A 21,356-nucleotide genomic window follows, 5' to 3' on the forward strand; every position below is an offset into this window, starting at 1 on the left:
TCATGCTCTACACACTAGAATAATGATATATCCTGCATGTTTGGCTCATGCTCCATACACTAGAATAAAGATTTATCCTGCATGTCTGGCCCACGCTCAGTATCTTGTTACATAAAGATTTATCCTGCATGTCTAGCTCATGCTCCATACACTAGAGCATAGCCATAACATACATGTCAGGCCCACTCTTCAAGTCTTGTTACATGTTTCAATATATAACAACGTAAGACTCGAATGTCTGGTCATTGTCCCAAGTCTTGTTGGATTTTACATACAGGGGAATAAGACTAAGATCTGTCTGTTGACCATTGCTCCATGTCTTGTTAGATTTTGTTTGAACACAGGGAAACAAGGCTATTACCTGCATGTCTGACCATTGCTTCAAGTCTTGTTAGATTTTGTTTGAACACAGGGAAACAAGGTTATTACCTGCATGTCTGACCATTGCTTCAAGTCTTGTTAGATTTTACATACAAGGGAACAAATCTGCATGTTGGTCCATGCTTTAAGTCTTGTTATATTTTGCACACAGAGGAACAAGGATATGCCATGCATGTCTGGCCATTGCTACAAGTTTTGTTATAATTTACATACGGGGAACAAGGCTATAACCTGCATGTCTGGCCATTTCTTCAAGTTTTGTTAGATTTTACATACAAATATTTTTCTAAGAGCATACAGCGAACTAGATATAGAGCAAAATTGAAGACTATATTCGGGACAACCTTTTCACCAAATATTTTGAATGATATATTTATGTTTTTGAGAATAAGTATCACGCATACTACTTTTTTTAATTAAAAGACACAAAATAAAACAAGTACATACAACCGAAATCCCAAGTACACGTATCTTTGGAACACAGTCGATGGATTGTATCTTAGCAGAAAAGCTGTAAGAAGAGATAATTCTGCCCATTTTTCTTTACCAGAATAAGGAAATGAAAATGCCAAATTATACATAAAAGTCTACTGTCTTTATACGTCTTTTTGATTCTTTTGGTTTCTTAAATAAATTTAACCCAGAAGTCTTTGATTAACCACGATGTGCAATCGTTTCCACGTTCGATGTACACACTTTCTGACACACACACACACACACACACACACACACACACTATCTATCTCTTCGAAAAAAATTAATAAATAAAAGGGTCAGGCTGCGAATATTTTTAGCAATTAAACCACGACCTAGGTATGGTAAACTGACATTTAAATAGCTAACAAATATTAATTTTATTAATTTTGGGGCGTCGCTATTGCACAGAAATATTACCCTGGTAGGAAAGAACCGTATAAATAGCTAAAATTAACTATTAATTTGGGCGGGTCGATGAACGAATGCCTTTACTCTACTACTCTTATCTTGGAAGTTGTAAATTGGTCCCTTGAACAGGAGTGCACCATCATTTATCAAAACCGGTCCCGCGCCACAGGGGAATCTCCGGTCTGGCCTACTTAAGCAGCCAGACGCAGTGACAAACCGGCTTTTTCCACTGCACGACGACTTGGGCAGAGCAGGACCGACCAAACTCCGGGTAAGTTCTCGTGCTAGAACATGTGATATTAACAGGTGGAATTTTTTTAAAGTATTAATTGTGAAGTGAATTATTACTATATTAGTATGCATTATTTATTACTATATTAGTATGTATTATTTATACATTTATGCAGTTTGTCTTATGTTGTGTTCGAATGATAATTTCCGTTTATTTCTTTTCAACTCTGACAGCCCGGTAACATTTGTATTTCTTTCAGCACAGATAAAACATTTGCACAAACAAACAGAATTTCTATGCAACTGTTATTAGCATTCTTTATCGTATCAAGCATATACCACCATTATATATATATATATATATATATATATATATATATATATATATATATATATATATATATATATATATATATATATATATATATATATATATATATATATATATATATATATATATATATATATATATATATATATGCAACATTTGTTTTTCAGTCAGCGATGAAATTTCCTTCCATTTTCAGAATTATTGCAAGCTAATATATCATTTTAATGAGCGAATAGAAATTACAGTTCAATGTTTAAATCGCTGATGCATTTTGATAAATTATAAGCACCGAAATACTTATCTGAGTGAGTCTAGTTCCACGGAAAAAGCAAGCACATCTGTGTCACATCATATAAATAATTTTGAAATAGCAGCTCTCTTTAATAAGTTGTCACCTGATGGAGTCGCTTTTTAATGTCTTTGCATCAATAAATTCGAGGTGAAAGAGTTCACTTTTTGTTTTAATATGATCACGAACTTGTCTGCCAGAAACCCATCTTCTTGCGTTGAACCTAAGAGTAGTACACGATTTCGGTACTGTGACCCTAGTTTATCTCAGTCTGTTACGTAACGATTACACATACATGAATCGGAGTAAATGGCAAAAGGAATCAACCCAAAATATGACTCGAGTCTAATTTGAAAAATATATACTTTTATCTCTTTTCTTTCTTTTTGATATTTGTTTCCACCACAAGTACTACCATCAAATACCATTGAAAGAACTACACCACATGTACCACCGTTATATACCATTGCCACTATTACGACTCTTGCTACTAATACAAAATTTCCTTCCAGACAAAACAAAGCAATGCTACTGGAATCATTGTCAGTACTAAAAGACTTTCAAAGACTGAGACTAATGCAACAAAACAGAAGCTTAAAAAATAAAAGGTTAAGAGTTTAAAAAAGACTTGTAAGTACAGAACAATTTATAACTTTCTGTATTTATGTGTTTCATCGACTACAATATGCACTTTATAAAATAATTGATCTAAATTCAATTTTTACTTGCCTCAGTTGTGATACTATCACGGAAAATTTGTTAGTGTCGGCGCGTGTGTAGGGGTCACAGAATTGACATTTAAGCTGAACTCGGAGCACGCGCCGAGACGGAATGACCCGGGCTTGAGTCTGGTACTGAATTGACCGTCTGCATGAGATATGATCGTGGGAAAACACCGCAAGATAAACTTAATTTTACCTGCTGCAGGTGACATACTTTTACCTGTTGACCGTAATACATGACTATATATATATGTCTGTACGCAAAATTACCAAACTCTGTCCAGATTTTTCCTTTGTATTTTAAAGGAAATTGCTTATTAAGGTAAGATTTCTTTTTCCACTGTGTTCTTTAAATTATTTGTTTTTGTGTTTTCTTCTGTCTCGGACTCAGAGTGCACCTTATAGGCAGGAAGATATACGGATGTCTTGACTATGATTACTTTTATTGTAAGACTTCTGATTGTTTCTTTATTCAATGATTCAGCAGTCCTTAACAGCCAGGATTCAGTAGCCCTTTAGTCATGACGTACATTGCACAAAGTTCTTTTAATGTACGTTATTTGATAGCCAATAACAATGTCTCTTCGCAATAGTTTAATTTACATGGTTATGTTTGAGAAATAAACAAAACAATGCTTACGTACATAGGCTAAAATTTTCTATTTTTAAAATAATAACTTTTAGATGCATAATTTAGTACTACCAAACACATTTTACATATGCAATTGAAAGCCAGATTTACTGTGTCACAGACAAGTTCTTTAAGTTTATTTCACTGCACAATTACATTCAAAATATTGTTCCAGGTTAACAAGATTAGGGAACATTTAAAGACGAAAGGCACTGGAAAATTCGCGACCAGCTGCCATATAAAAACCTCGTTGAAAAGTATAGATTGCTATTTTAGTAAGCCTAGCAACTACAAGCTTTTACTTTATATCTGAAGAATTGTATCTAATTAGATTGATGCATGTCTTGTTTACTACTCAGACACTACAAACAATTATGGAAAGAAGCCATTAGCTAATTTCAAGCGCACTATTGTGCATAATATAAAATAGGCATAGCCATGGGCAAAAACAAAATAAACAAACACAGCTTCCGACGTGTATAGTGACTGAATCATATTGCGTGTCCTGACTGCACACGTCTTAATAATGAAGTTCAGGGATATGACAGGACACGAACAACATTGCGTGACGAAATGGGCATGTTTTGCATAGTCATGAGAGTTCTTCGCCTGTGCAAAGTAAGGCTTGTGTTGTTTTCTTTGGGTTTTTTTTTTTCAGAATATTTTGTTCTTGTTCATTTATTCTGAAATCTGTATTCCCTTCTTAAGGACCGTGCGGAGAAAAAATTATATATCTGGGTGATAGAAAGTAGGAAAAGAAAGTATTAGATTGGACAAATGTATTTAAGTAATCGGACCAATGTATTTAAGTAATGCACATTGAAATCAAAATGACGAATCTGAGATCGCGATCTACTTGGTTCCACTATTTAGTCTGGTCCACGTGATCTCACTCTCTAGACTGTTTATATACACTAATTGTCTTAGCTATGTTTGTATTTTCGCATTATTTCAAAATTCAGCAATGATACTGACTAGCAACATTTGTGGTACTGACCCTTCACATATTCATCAGTTTACGTCCAGAACTGCTCTTTGTTCTTATTACCGATATCTTCAGACTGATTTTCATTTTCACACGTACTCCGAGTTATATTTTATCTGATTGATTATAATCCAGAGAGATGTCAATATTTGTCACTGTGTAATTCAATACAATACTATTTAACCAAATAACAACTATTAAATCGCAACAGATAGCTTGCAGGACTATCGACCCAAAAGGGCTTGAGATCGAATCCCTCCATCTGATTAGACCTGGCTGACTTTCGTGACGTTTTCTCAAGTTGTCTCTGCATTAAATAACTGTTAGCCATTCCATAAAGCACCAACCCAAAACAAAACCTGATGCAATGGAGTTTTTGTCGTCAGACTCTTTATCATGAAGTAAAATGGTGTGGTTTTCTTGAACTAATTTGTAACGTTGGTTAGTGCTCAAAGTCTCAAAGTTTCTGTTGCTAATTTGTCTTGTAGATTGCTAAATTGTGCAAGCACATTGATAATTAGCACAGTCCTTACAAGAAGTGGGTTTTAAAAAAATACAGGGAAACATCCTAAAATGTTAAGTAATTCTTGTTCATAGTGTTACTGGTTCAAATGCAGTTACCTGCTTTTCTGAATATATTTTTACTTCTTTTATGTAGGCTAGGTCCATAACTTGTCATATGCCTGATGGAAGACAAATATCAGTACCACTACTGTTTCAAACTATGCATAATTCAAATATGAAATTTTGAAGGTATATTTTTCAAAGTAAAGTATAATTTCAATTATAAAATAAGAGTTTGCTCTCTTGAAGACATTCTTTAACGATGGAAATGAAATCAGATCTCGACAATGAATGCACTATTTCTCCGTTTGACCAACTGAATGGCTGCGTGCCGGTTTCGAACTAATTCATTGGTGTGTAAGCCTAATAGATAAAGTAAAAAATGCTTTGTAGATGCTTTGTTTCCCTGGCAAGATATCGGCAAAAGTCGATAATATGAGGCGAAGTGAGTGACCCAAAGGGCGTTTGAACTGGCCTGGCCTGTGCGGATTCAAAAGCACACCATGCTGTTCGCGATTCAGGCAAACAAACTTTTAGGTCATATATCGTTGCACGCTCTAAATGATGGCGTATTTACTCGTGCAATTTCTGATCTTCTTTAGAATAATTGCAGCTTTTAAGCAAATTTACCAATGACTGTGCTGCCTGTGTCTCTTATCTCTGGGTTGAAGAAATACATTTATGACCCCAGCTCCGCGACCTCTTTCAAGAGACCTAGTGACGGCATGGTTTTGAATGACATTATCTACGTTTAAATACATACCGTTGTCTCTATCAAACAGGACACTCTATAACTCCGGGCGAACCAAACTATTTGACTGAAAACAAATAATGGGAAACACACAAGGGTGTAATATCTAATAACTCAAGTGATATTGATGTTAAGTAAATAGTGTCATCGAAACGCAGATACAGAATTACAGGGATATTAGCCAAGTCTCTATCAGACTGCATTAACCTATATTAGGTATCGTCGGAAAAATACGTTTCAGGGTTAACGATTGCAATCTTTCAAACTTGCAATTCCACGACATTACAGAACCATTGCAATATATTAGGTTAATGATGTAAATGGCAAAGAGGAAATATTTGTAGACAATATTTTATCAAGCGGTAAAATTTCACTAACAGACTTTTTTGACAGATGCAGTATTTTCGTGGAATGCATGTATATTTGTATACATATTACTTGATAAGGGTGTAATCATACCAAATACGTATACATTTTGTTGGAGACCAAATGTATCTCTTTCGAAACAACTAAGCTCATTTTGAGTTATACCAAAAAGATGTTATCGTGTATACCTTTATATTGACTCTAAGTACCCTGGAAGACTCGCTGCATTTTCTTCTTCATCTTTAGTCAGTGTGATGTATGTTAATCACAACGACCTATTTAGTCTTGAAATTTGCTTAAGATTAGTGAAATGGCTCCATTGTTGAATGTCACGCTTTCAATCTGATCAATATAATTAGGGCAAACGAGTTCCTGAGATTTCTATTCAGTTCGTGAAATATGGCGGATAAAAGAAACAACAACATGACAATGTGCAAAAATTGCGACTCCAACAACTCCACTTTTATATTAGTATATTTAATACCTTTGAGAGAAAGGTAATATAATATGTAATAATCAACATAATCATTTCCAGTTCGTCGTGTGCTATATTATTTTCCCATTTGTCTCTTTCAGCTAGTGCTCCAAGATGTTGTCTTGTTACTTTTGTGCGACTGTTCTGTTTGCCGCCATCTTAGGAGGATATGCAGTTCCAGCACCGGCAGCTCTTCATTACATAGGCGTGGGCTACAATGTTATCAGAGGTAATCCGGATGGCAATTTTTGGATTGCCGGTGGAGATGATCCTGGTTTCCTAACAACAAGAAAAATTCTGTCCCTTTCAACAGGAGATGTTCCAGCAGAAATTGTTTACGAACACCACGATACCTGCAGACAATCACACGAATTTGCCTTTTTCTACGATCCAAAATCATACCAAAATAAATTGCTGGAAAGAGTGCGTACATCGGGTAGGAACAAAAGGATGCTCTCTCTCTCTCTCTCTCTCTCTCTCTCTTTCTCTCTCTCACAATATTAATAAATATAGCTACATTACTAAAATCTTTCTTCTTTATAATCCATATTATCTGGGATAATTTGAGTTATAATTGTGAAACAGTATGGCCAGGATAAATGATGAATTTCTAAGATCAAAGCAGATATGTAATTGTCATCTACTGACAGGAGAATATTTAATAGATTTTTAATGTCCACAAAAACTAATGAATTAAATAAGTTAAATTGCGATGAAACTCACGTCTTCTCTGAACTGTTGTTATTGTTTTCTTGCCAGGCCATGGGAACGAAAATCTGACGGCTGCCGCATTCGTTTTGAGTTCTGGTATGTGTTGAGACATAACTGTAGCTTTATTAATGGTTTTATTTTCTCATGCAATTTGTCACTAGATGAGAAGAGATTACATATCAGAATGATACCGACCTGCATACCTAGTAATAACACAGTAGATCTGTACATGTCAGAACGATACTGACCTATATACCTAATAATACTACAAGAGATCTGTACATGTCAGAATGATTATGACCTATATACCTAATAATAAGACAGGAGATCTGTACATGTCAGAATGATACTGACCTATATACCTAATAATAATAAAGGAGATCTGTACATGTCAGAATGATTATGACCTACATACCTAATAATAATACGGCAGATCTGTCCATGTCAGAATGATATTGACCTACATACCTAATAATAATACAGGAGATCTGTACGTGTCAGAATGATGCTGGCCTGTATACCTAATACTAATGCAGGATATATGTACATGTCAGAATGATGCTGACCTATATACCTAATAATAATACAAGAGATCTGTACATGTCAGAATGATACTGACCTATATACCTAATAATAATACAAGAGTCTGTACATGTCAGAATGGTAATGACCTATATACCTAATAATAATACATGAGATTGGTATATGTCAGCATGATACTGACCAATATACCTAATACTAATACTAGAGATCTGTACATGTCAGAATGATACTGGCCTGTACACCAAATAATAATACGGGAGAGACATCACGTATATTAAGAACGAATCAATCGGGAAAAGGAAGATAACGACAATTTGAAATTTTGTTCAAGATAAATTGATTAGCGTATGGTATAAATGAACCTGCTGTTCGTTAAAGTTTAAAAAAATAAAATGAATTAGTCTAGGTTATAACGACGTAGAACACGTTATCTACTTTAATACCTGTACATGAAAGTAGCATACGTTAGACTTGAGACAACATTTGATTTCTTTTCAAAGTAAACGGCACATCCCAGGCAAAGACATTGGTACTAATTAAAACATAATATCGTCACTCTGTGTTGATGGAAACTAGATGATGATTGACTAGTCGGGGTCAATAATGCTTCTAGTTCCATATATGGATATTAGTCTTAGATTAATACTTCAGACTCATCTGTTATTTTCGTAACTCTTGTTTTATCTTGATGTAATTTGCACCAGTACAGGAAAAATTTTAATCAAAATTGACTTCATTTCAGGGTTTAAGGCCATTGAGCAACAAACGCTCGGAGACTACTACGTATTTCAGGACGACCAGTCAATATGCGATTCCGGTTACGCACGATATCAGCTCAGCCTTTCACAGGCCCGACATTTTGGAATCACTGACGAGTTTGCCGCTGCTATCTGCTCGCTTCCCATTACCTATGACAAAAATACATATTTGCAATTCATCGAAACATGGGGCACTGTAAGTACATAGCAATAGTTCCCAACATTTACGTTGGCATGATTGATCTTTATCAAAAGTAGGTCACATAAACTTGACTTTATCTTGAAATAAATTAAGAGAAAATATGTATCGCTATAAATCTCCCAATCATTTACCTGCGACATAATTTTTCATAAAATGATAAAGAAATCTCTAGTGGTCAAAGTCTAGTTTGTTTCACAAAACTTAGTTTGAATGTCTCGATCTCAGTGATCATTCACTTTAACGCACTTGCTAAATGTCTTGAGTGAGTGCTTTTATCGCAGAGTAAATACTATTTATGCCCATTTCGTGTTTCATGTGTACCCTTTTATTGCAGGGGAAATTACTCCGTTCCATTTATTGAAATCATTTAGAATTGCGCTGAAGCTAGCTACGTTTTGTAAATCTACTTTCAGGTACAAAATATCAGCTAGGTTCACAGCCTTCCTAATAAACGTACCAGTTCCACTGGCTTTGATCAATGGCCCATGCAGAAAATAGTGTTAAGTTTTTATGCGACACTAATCAGCCTTCTGTTGTTTTTTCTCCATGCAGACGATAAAGCTGAATAATAGCTATTATAGGGGAGATTACTCCATTCCATTTAAGGACACGGCTCTGTGTGTGTGTGTGTGTGTGTAATTTGGATTTTTAATGTAGCTTTAACATTTTTAGTCATATCGCTACGATGTCTGCTGTGTGGCAATTAAAGTGATGTCTAGCACTGGGGCATCATGTCCCACCCAGTCACCAGGTCTACCAGTCCTAACACTAACCTCTTAATGCTGAGCGCCAAGCGAGGCAGCTATTACCATTTATATACGTCTTTGGTATAATTCGGCCGGGTTCTAACCCGCGACCTCCCACATTCGAGGCGGACGCTCTAACCACTTAGGTCACCAGAGCGGTCAAAGAAGACAGCTGTATCTATTATACAAAAGACTTCAGAAGTGTTTGTACCAAATAATAATAAATTGATAACTTTAAAAGACGTTCAGCATGCATTTAAGAAGACTTGTTATTTCAAATCGAAAGCGATCGAAACAGAAGAGAAAACGTGCATGGGTAATCAAATTATCGCGAATTTGACAGGATCACAAATATTGAAAATTATAACTTCTTATCCAACAGAGAAAGATAAATGTGACAGAAAATGCTATATTAAACATACTTAAATTTTTCAGCACGTCACGACCGAGGTTGAAATTGGTGGCAAGTCAATTAAGAGGTACATGGCCCCCAGGAGGGACTTCATCCAGTTTGTAAGAGTAAACGTAAGTCTGTTGCATACATATAAGATGCTAACAGGTAACGTTGTAAAATATATTTTAGCAAAAAATAATTTGAAACCCATTTTAACACGGAAAGGAATAGAATACTTTTAACAAAATTCAGTACAACGAATCATAGGTTCCCTAGGAAGACTTGGTGGTAAAATTTGGGTATACCTGATAGAAAATATGAAGCATGCACCTTATGAGCGAAGTTTACTATCTTTTACAATGTCAACATTCCGCTGAAACAAGGAAACCACATATAAGTATGAAGTATCTAAAAGTGCTAATATACACAAATTTAGTGAGCTGCTAAATAATTTAAAATCTCATGGTACTTTTTTAAATTAAGTGAATTCTTGGAACTAATATTTAAATCAACATGCAAACTTAAAATAGTTATGTCTATTGTAATTTTTCTTCCCAACGCGTTACCTAAGTCCAAAATATTGATCAGAGTATACCTCTTGCTACCATTGGCCTTTCTACCTTTATCTATCCATTATACCACCACCATTTACAGTTTGTACTTAATCTAATATGACTATATTTAGAACTGAGTTTATTTAATATTTTGTTCTATTCTGATAACATTTTATATCGCATTGTTTAAGTGCTTGTTATTTAAATCCAGGTTTCAAAATGTAATAACGACTGATTATTTTGTAAGGTACCAACTACTGAAATTAGATGTTAGAGAAGTACACTAATATATTTCCAATGTATGCAAACGTCAACTGTAGAATTAGATACAAAAATAATTTGATGACTATATTTTTTCACTAGAATACCTCAACGTGTATGTTGACCATTGTTTATATCTGTTAAGTTTATTAAAGATTTCAAAAGTTAACTTTTTACAAAATAAGGATGCAGAGAAATATTTTATTATGCTGAAATTGTTCGCTATTCTTCATGTAGATTTTATGGCTATATTTTCCAAAACAAAAGGTGAATTTGAATGTTCATGAAAACTACTTTGACTAATGGCGCATAAAAGTAAATACAGAAAAGGAAAACAAATATGGTATTTCGAAGACGTGGAATAATTCCTGGTAGTGACCAATTCTTTTAAAAGGGCTTGGGACTAGAAACAGTCAATAAATTTGCATTTCTTTGCAATATTTTAGCCTCGAATGCCGTATATAGCGAAGAGCGACCAAGACTTGCTGGACTGTTTTTATTTTCCTGCTTAAACACATTACTCTATAAGTTGGGGACCTATCTCCCAAACTAAACTGTAAATTATTTGGTATTCTTGTTGCCCAAATGTTAATCATGGTGCCAAATTACACTTAACATCGTTTGACAGAACGTTAGGAACGGGTACATGAAGTAAATATGATTGAGTTTATCGTGAATCGGAGACAATGTCTCGACCAAAAAAGGTACTACCGTATGTTCTGAGAATTGGACCGAAGTTATTTCTATTAATAATAACAAATAACTTTGAATTGTTTACAGTCAAATAAAAACAGATCTATGAAGTCATCATGCAAAAAGAATATTGGCAATTTTGGAACGACAATTCTTAAATGTTCTAGTAATTGAAAATCGTGGATGATCAATCTGTTCGCAATACAAATGCACAGTTTTATCACTTGTCAAACAACGTTTAGCTTACCAATTTGTTCAGAACTGGCATCAAAGAATATAGGAATCCTAAAGATTTATGCTTTGTGTAAATTTGTCACTGGAGTTTGGGTATACATTTTTGAATTGGGTACAATGCGATGAAATTTTAAGTGCTATTTTAAGAACATCATCATGTAATTGCATGCAGAATCCGATCGAAAACAAACCACATCGTACTAAATATCGATTGTGTCCTTTCTGTAATGTGCTAAAACAAACATATCATACTAAACAAACATGAGTGTCCTTGTTGTAAGGTATTTGAGAAAACCACATCGTACCAGTCAGAGGCTGCGTACTTTCTGTAATGTAATAGAAGACGAGTATCGCTTTTTCATTAAATCACGAAAGTTATTCACGGATTCGAAATTCACTAAGCTATTCTCTGATTCTCTGCCAAGTATGTACAGATTTACTGGATTATTAAACTGTTAGTAAAATGGGGTTATTAAACGTCTTATATATATATATATATATATATATATATATATATATATATATATATATATATATATATAAGATGGATGCTGTACTTTATATATTGAATAACGCAGATTTAGATATGTAATGATGCAAATGTTTATGTTCATTATGTATTTGCCATTGCCAATGGAATCAACTTCACAAGGTTCTAAAGGTCGAACACATCTTTTAACATAAGTGAGGTGAACTATTGGTACATTTATTTATTTATATAAAGGATTATTGTGTCTACTGTACAACCTAATCATTTTTGTGTTTATTTTTTACTAAAGATTTTATACCTTACATACTGGATTCCCGAGACACTGATTCTCAGGTGGCCTAAATAAATTTCAACTTTCGAGATATGCTTAGATATGCTTCAATAGGGTTGACATTTCATTGGACTTGAATATTAGCAATAGTTTAGAATGAGCGATAAAAATTGGTTGCTATGTTAAATATTTTGTGAAAGATAAAAATAGAAAAGAAATCATTTTTCTAATATGTTTGGAGTTGTCTTTCTTCAAACGAACGCTGTGAATATCATTTTTCATGTGTCTGGACAAAAGCTGCGATGTCCATCGTCCATACTTTGCTCTGTCGATATGTAATAGAAACATGCAAAGTAAAACATGTAACCCATTTTCCGTAGAATAATTATAAGTAATTTCTCTAACAAGCTTAACTTCTGTGCGGCGTTTTCTGTCCGTTAATGAAATTAATAAATTTGTGGACATCTTTTGGCTAGGCTTCCGATGACGTGACAGTGGGAGGCCCCTTGATGAACCACGCCTCCTCCCTTGTAGTGGACCTCAATTCCTACCAATACAGGAAAGTTTACAGGACCGTAGTGGGAACCCTCCAAGACACCTTAAATCTGGGCAGTGAGACCGTCCCTGAGCCCATCGGTATGGCCATGGTGGTCATTTCAGACTTCCTGGATTCCCGTTACTGGCAGAATATTAATGATTACCAGACCCGGGGACTGTGCCCCCAGAGTTCAGAGAAAGCTCTTGAATTTTGGAAAACACACCTGCAACGAGCGCTTAACGAATACGTAGACAACACCCATGCTCATACACCTAAATGTAAGTTCCACGTCCCAGAGGAATGATTTCGTGTTTTGTGAAAACCTAGTTCAAATATAAACATCCCTTTTAATATTCCCCCATTGTTATCGCATATCTTTCATTAAAGGCTTTGATATCCCCCGTTTGGTATTGAGTATTTTCCATCATTGACTTTCACAGAAAATATTTAGCTAGATATCATTATATTCTGCATGCATTTACAATAATTGATTATTGTATACGCCAGAAGTATAAAAACTGAAGCCTATTAGTGTGCTAAAATAATTAATAATTCTTTAATTTTATTGTAGTTCTAAAACATCTGTTAATAGAGACAGAATCTACTCCATGTTTTGGAAGGAAGTTTATTAGTTGTAGAATGAATAAGCGCAAAGGAATTTGTTTTTTACCGTGAGTTGTCATGAATGCTCAAGCGATTCTCAAACAAATACAGTTAATATGGGTACCTTAATAAAAGAGCAACACAAAGTATCACAAATACTGAATTGTGGAGATTTGTTTGACAAATTTGAGTGATTTTACAAAATCCTTCAATGACATTTTTTGCGGTATTATTATTTTGCTTAGAAGGAAAGGTTGAGTAACGTATGCCGATTAAAAGGAGCCGTTATTATTTTTGGTTTTTGAACAAATTTGGTCCTATTTTCAGCAATAAGAAGTGTAAAATTGTTACACCTCGTCGATGTACACTTCGTGAACTCTGGAATACGAGAACGCAAGCAAACTATTATGCGATTCGTGACTATTGTAAACTTATAACTGTTTTAAAAGCGTTTATCATTCATGATATCTTTGAAAGATAAATTTATGTTAAATTTGTAACTTATTTGTCATCTTAATGCTGCTATATTTTAAAATTTCAGCTGTTCCATTGGCTATTCCTGTCACGTGGCCAAAGGGTACCTACAGCTTAGCAAAACCTAAAACCGGATGCCCTCATGGAGACTTTACGTGGTTTGAGGGATGGCGTTTCCAGAATACTGAGACCCAGAGCCCAGATAACGCCTGGTCCAATGGAATTAATCTCGATGGTGCGTTGTTGTAATAATTCTGCTAAGTCAGTCAAACTAGCCACATCCATGTCTCTTACCATGTAGAACAGCAAGGCCGATAACTCTTGCCTGGCGAGATTGATTACAAAAACATACATAACGTAGGTTTGTTGTGTGACATAAACAAGCAAGGTCCCACAGAATGGACTTCAAGATATAGAATTTATAATAACTTTGAGATTTTTTTAACTCACTAGATATCGATTGTATTTAACTCAGACTTTTAGGCTATACAATTTATTCTTCATTTGCCTCATGATGTCTGTTAGTTTGTCACTTAACATAGAAAATCTAATACAACAACAAAATTTACTCTGAATCCTGGTTTCATATGACTCGACAGGTTTTTTAAATGTTTTTAAAGGCTGTCTATGCCTAACGCGGATAGCGTGGTTATGCTGTAATAGAAGACAACCAAAACCACAAACTCCACTATCCCCATCTCGAAAATATCTGCGCAATAATACCCAAATTAAGAATGACCTAAGGTGCCCGCTGTGTGTGAGCAGAATCATTTTTATTTTTGTATACAATATGACGATACGCGTGTGGAAGCAATTGATTCACTGATGTCGTGTATCACTTTTCAGCCGTTTTAAACAAAGGGGACTTAACACTCAAATTTTGCACAAAGGGAGAGATAAAACCAACCCCATTTGATATGGAATGGCCTAAAGGAGATTACTGCATATTCAAATACGGAACCTGCCCTACAGGTAAGATATACATACCTAATAGTAATCACAGCAGACGAAGTCGATTTTACATGTAAACAGGGAACATACTGAATTAAAACAAACTAACAGAACGAATTTCATACAGTCATTGAGAAGTTCATCTTTGCGGTTGAATAGGGCCCTAAACGGTTAATTTTGGTTTCTGGTGTCTCACTTGCATCTAGGTTCTATTAAAGCACGTGAGAACTTAAAATTGCACTTTCTAGTTTTTACAATATATTGAAATAAATATGGTGAACAAATGTTTAAGACTTTACACTGCAATTGATAAGCTGTATTTAATACATTCAACCTTTAATTAGTCAACTTCATTCTATCTAAGTAGCGTTGCCGACCCGCACGACGATGAAAATATTTCTTACAACCCTACAGACCTTACATATATCAACCATCCGATCTTCTTTTTCTCTTCTGCTTTGCAAGATCTCTACTCTGCGAGCCCTTATGGTTCTTTGGTTTTAGGTTTCGAAGAGGGGTTCGTGAAATGGGATGACGAGGACACTCAGAACAGAAACGACTGGCAAGGAGTTCTGCCTGACGGAGTCTACAACGAGGACACAATCCAGAGATACTGCTGCAGGTAGAAAAATGCTGAAATAGTATCAATGTATATTTTGGGAATTCATATTCTTATTGATAGAGCTAACGTGCTGTCATGAGCCACACAAAGTTATCTCCCTGTAATTATAGTCAGGTACCCTTTGAAGTTGTCTTGAATGAATTTATTGAAGACATCGGTTCCATTAGCTGCCTAAGTCCACATTTTCTTAATCCTTTGGCATAAGATATATATTTAGATGCAAAATCTATTTTTGGAGCCACATTAAATTATATCTGACACATTTCAATATCTTTTCAAAAATAAGGAAATGTGTGTTTGATTGAAAACTAGGTACGCACATATTTCAGTGGGCAAATCTTTTTATCTCTGAACACATTAATCCTGTAAACTGTGTCCAGTAAATACTGTTGAAAGTTTTATAAACCAGAGTGATTCTGAGATCATGTGTGCTTGCAAAAGACATTATGCTGATTGATATTGATGCCTTTCTGGCGAGTCATCGCTTTGTAGTCTCCAGGGGAATCGATTGTATCGATTGATATGTCTAAAAAAATCTTAGTCATTCTTTCATGCCATCGTGATTATGAAACCAGAAATGTATCATTTCAATATGAGATCTACTCACCTATTCTCTAAATGAAAACGTTTACATATTTATTTTTTTCGTTTTCGTTTTTCTTTCTTAAGTTTAAACTAATTCGACAGAGTATCAGTGATAGCAATAGTAATGATACAAAACTATACACATATACACAAAGGCATTTCAGGCCATATTTTTTCAATCTTTTCCTGGGCAGAAATGCAGTGAATTGACCATCTCCTAGGCAAATATAAAATATTCGCATTTCTGTGGGGACTTTATGTTAGTAGGTGTCGTGCCTAACGGTGCATGTGTACAATCCTACACATCTGATGCAGAGCAAGGGTTTCGTATCAAATATGTGAAAGGCAAAACCTGTCAAAATTCCGAGGAAGACAAACCCCTCCAACCAAAAGTAAACATGATGTATGTATGTATGTATGTATGTATGTATGTATGTATGTATGTATGTATGTATGTATGTATGCATGTATATATGTATGTATGTATGTATGTGTGTGTGTGTGTGTGTGTGTGTGTGTGTGTGTGTAGGTGGGTTGATGTTGTTGTTGTTGTAGGGTTTAACGCCATTTTTCTGCACACTATAGGCTATACATGACGGCCAGTATTAATGGTGGAGGAAGAACCCGGGAAAACCCCGGAATGAACCACCGACCCACGAGAAGCTACTGGCAAGCTTTCTCACATACCCACATTGGCTGAATCCGAGACTCGAACCCACGCAGGCAGAGATGAGATGGCAGTGATCCGTAACGGAGAGCGCTTTAGACCAATCGGTCACTCGAGGCCCCCAGGTAGGTAGGTGTGTGTGTGTGTGTGTGTGCGCATACATGCGGGATGTTGGGGGCTTTTTGGGAAGTATGCCTACGATTACAATCTCAAAAGTTTACAATCAAAAAATAGGTTCATACGGGTATATGATGTATTCAAACAGACACATATACTAGTTTTGCACATACCCAGGTAAGAAGGCGACGGAAAAGTAAGAAAACAATCGAATATGTGTGTCTGCAATCGGCATTGTTGCACTAGAAAGCAAAATTTAATATTCAGGTATGCATGACCTTTCTTCATAGCAGCTGGAAGAAAAGTTATCTGATATGTAGTTTGGAAAAGCCAAAAGTAGTTTTAACGCAGTGATATATTTTTCAGTTCAGATGACACGTGACGTTCAATCAAGCGATTCAAGTCACGTCTCCAGCGGTACAAATATCCCTATAGCTTGGCACAAGGCATAGCTGAATCAAAAACAGTTGTATCTGAGATCGTATTTTAGGAACTGGCAATTATTGTTTCGTGGGTAGGAGGGTGGTCACGAGGAAGGGCAGTGGGGTGGGGCTGTAGTATTTTGAAACACAATTTTGGTTCCTTCATGGGGACGTTCCACAGATAAAAGTACCTTGGAGAGAGTTACATGTATGAGGTGATGTTATTTGCGTTTGCAACATGCACAAGGGACAGAATGTTAGGATACCTCTATTATATTGTCATGCACAGTGGCTGAAATGTCGTTAGATATTGTGCTTGTAGAAACTATACATGATCTAAGCACACAGCTAACTAAACTGGCTGGTCCTATATGCTCAAAAAATCAGCCTGAATTAGTCTAGCGTACACTATTTGTTGGCAATTATCAAATATGAAACAAATGAATTTTGCCAGAATGGACAATAGATCCTCTGAAAGTGCAGTAAATGAATTACAAAATATATAAAAAGTGAAAAAGTCATCGGCATGTTTTTATACAATTTAGCTTTGAAGACCGAAATGTGAAAATGACCAAGCGAATCAAGAAGCGTTTTGATAGGTGCATGTCTGATGTAAGACAAAGATATCTAACCAATAACCAATCTACCCCCATCCATCATACATGAATATAAAGGGAATTGAAAGTGCTTTTAACAATACCTAAGATATACAAGCTCATTTCAAATAGATGCGAAAACAGTGAGGAACTCTTAGGAATTTGTTTTTCTCTAAAATTCAAATCTTATGCAAAATATGCAAATGTAGAGTACCACCTTAACGCTTTAAAAATTCTCTTGCTCTGATTTGTAGAAAAATGGAACAAAACATTATGTTCATCAAGTTGCCAAAATTATCTTCCGGTTCAAAAATATCCTGGTCGATAAGACAAAAATTACAGCACCCCACGCCCCTGAGAATTCAACGGACGGCTCCTTACTTTTTCAGATCTGACGGACTCCCCACTGCACACATGGTCATGCCAACCGACAAGCCATTCTACCTATTCCAATACAAGCGTGACGTCTGTCAGCAGGTAGCTAATATGGTGGTCACTGAAGAGTGGTTGAGATGGGATGATGAAGACTTTGTGACCCCGAGCAAATCAGAAATAGGAGCCGTACATCCAGGCATGGAGTTCTGGAACCAGGCCACTGGGGCCAGCGGAAGCGAGATCTACTACTGTCATTATGCTCCTCTTCCAGCAACTACATCCCCCTAATGCGTATAAAGTGACGTCATCAGTTATGCTTTCAATTGTAATTTAACACACTTTAGTTCAATTCCGTTAACTAATATAATATTTTTTTTCCTTGCTTAATTTTTTTTATTCCAGTTCATTTTGCTTTTATTCTTATGGGCATGCACTTGAGTGAGGAACAAGAAAGTTAGGATTTTTAATGTGAACTAATAAAGGTAAATCATTTTCGGTACTTCTAACAATTTCGATATATACATGAACAATCTGTTTTGTAGAACATTATGTATCACATCGATCGTTTAACATCCGCACTGTATAAGTTCCATAAATAGTTCATGTTTTGCAGATATGTGTATCTTCATGAGAATGAATCCAATTTGTGGGAATTTGGAAGAAAAAAATTTATTTGAAAATCTGTAAGTCTGCAAAGATGTATATATTGCATACTGGCCCTAAGTCAAAACGTTATGTACTTGAAATCTGATTGACATTTACGTTTTGCGTACAGCTATACTGATGTCGGTCTTGAAGCCTGTCGTGTCGTTCGTGCAACATGTATACATACGCATATGTGCATCCTTAGAATCTGCTTATTATTGCACTGTATCATTGTATAGGAGATTTAACATACACTGCATTGTTAGTTTGTGAGTTGTCATGTGATCTGAAATAAATCTTCGATAAAGTTTACAGATTTGTTATAATTTTCTCCATTTCTAAATGAGAAGAAAATTGTAATTGACTCAGTTATGTTGTTCGATATGCTGGTCAACTGTTCAAACACAATATCTCACTGTCGATATGCCAGTCAAGTGTGCAAACACAATATCTCACTGTCGATATGGCACTAAGAATGCGTTCTCTGACGTGTAAAGGACTAGAACTTTCATTTCAGTACCGGAATGGAACGTCCTAATTAAAGAGATAATAGATCTATAAATATAGGCGTTGTATGTACTTAAAAATTCCTCACGATCTTAATGAATAAGTCCAACCAATTGGCATAAGACTAAAACTTAAAATCGACACGAAAACAAGCTTTATTCAAATCCTATGCTTGACTGAGGAAATATGTTAATAATTAAAATATTATCACTGATCGACCCGCTATGGTGAATTACATGCTCGGTAAGTGTCACCAGAGTCTCAGTTGTTAGATACCGATGGCTAACTGACAGAACATGTAACACGAGAAATTTAAACGAAGAATGAAACCAAACGAATGAAACCAAACGAATGAAACCAAACAAATGAAACCAAACGAATGAAACCAAACGAATGAAACCGAACAAATGAACTATAAAATAAAATTAAGTGTCCAATATATTTGAATAACAGCGTACTATCCGACAATGTTTGGAATTTTTTCCCATGTTCTAAATCAAGTAATCTACACCATTCTCTCTCTCTCTCTCTCTCTCTCTCTCTCTCTCTCTCTCTCTCTCTCTCGTGAATAAGTAAGATAATACATTTATGTTGCGTGAGAAAAAGAAAAAAACTGAATTTGCACCAAATAACATTCAAGAATCTTCAAGAACCTCTGACTTCGTTACTGTTATGTGTAAACGTTCCATGAGTTTTTAATACAGTGTTCACATTACCCAGTTATACAAAGTTGCCATACACTTTCAAGATTTGTACAGTGCATTTATATGTAAGGAGGAATACACACTCTGTACTCTATTTAATGCTTTGTTTAGTTTTATTTCTTTCTTCGTGTTTTATAAAACATTATAATATGGGTCAAAAAACATTATTTAATATTAAAATGTCAGAAGCCATTTTCTATCATTGTTTGGGTTGGTAGGGCAGCAGACCAATCGACCAATAAATAAACATAGGGATGGGCAATGGATAAATGCCTTAATAATAAGTCTCTTCAACCCCAGCACAACTCTCTCTCTCTCTCTCTCTCTCTCTCTCTCTCTCTGGACCTTCGTAGTAACATACCAGCAAAAATCCGTTAAAAAAAAAACTAGCGTCTGTGTCTCTGGACATATGCCTGATGGAAAAATGTAGTCATTCGAAGCAACGGATAGGTGAAAATTAAAAATGGAGGATATAAACAAATGTATGGTTAGCAGCAATGCTAATTAAACCATAATAATGACATTGATGAACTATAATTACATTTAGGTGGGGGAGGTGTGACATACACGACGCTTTAAGAAGAATGTTCAAGACTTGAAAATAATTTAATGGGTAAAAAAGTCTTACATAAACAATATTTATGATTTCTCGAAAAAGGAAACATATAGATCCCTTCGAAATAATGTCTTATATATAAGTGTCTTTCCTAAACATGGTTTATAACTAATGCAGAGAAAAAAACCTATCCAGTGGAAAGGTTTCACGGAACTCTAAAGCATAGCATCTGGAAGCATTGCAATCAAGATAAGAACAAGAAAATAACATAAAGTTTTAAGAAAGATAATAATAAAAACAATAACACTCATCAGAGATCAATGTACGCAGCTCCAGTTGAAGGGAGCAAGGAAAACAAAGAGATGTTTGCTATTTTAAGGGCAATACAAATATAAATGTTGCTTTTTTCACGAAGACATTTAAACCTCTAAAATAAATTGCAGCGAAAGTATAGCAGTACTTTACGCAATTACACCAGAAACTAGGAATTTTTTGTGGAACAAATGTTTAAAATGCCTAGTTTAAA

At 35.2% G+C, this 21,356-nt stretch overlaps 1 protein-coding gene across 2 annotated transcripts; it reads left to right on the forward strand.

The window, feature by feature from the left end:
- Nucleotides 1-1,379: 1,379 nt before the first annotated feature.
- On the forward strand, nt 1,380-19,375 carry LOC149794404 (uncharacterized). Of its 2 annotated transcripts, none has more exons than XM_089968591.1 (10): nt 1,380-1,537; nt 6,713-7,047; nt 7,371-7,418; nt 8,608-8,819; nt 10,007-10,096; nt 12,945-13,284; nt 14,151-14,318; nt 14,930-15,055; nt 15,539-15,656; nt 18,433-19,375. In XM_089968591.1, the coding sequence occupies exons 2-10, from the start codon at nt 6,726-6,728 to the stop codon at nt 18,704-18,706; spliced, it is 1,698 nt and encodes a 565-aa protein (XP_089824717.1). In that variant the 5' UTR covers nt 1,380-1,537; nt 6,713-6,725; the 3' UTR covers nt 18,707-19,375. The 2 variants fall into 2 exon arrangements, with proteins under 2 accessions (XP_089824717.1, XP_089824718.1); XM_089968592.1 differs by lacking the exon at nt 1,380-1,537 and adding an exon at nt 3,045-3,161.
- The last annotated feature ends 1,981 nt before the right edge of the window (nt 19,376-21,356 follow it).

This window comes from Sinohyriopsis cumingii, chromosome 8 (assembly GCF_028554795.1).
Source record: "Sinohyriopsis cumingii isolate HCF-2022 chromosome 8, ASM2855479v2, whole genome shotgun sequence".
Classification (NCBI taxonomy): domain Eukaryota; kingdom Metazoa; phylum Mollusca; class Bivalvia; order Unionida; family Unionidae; genus Sinohyriopsis; species Sinohyriopsis cumingii.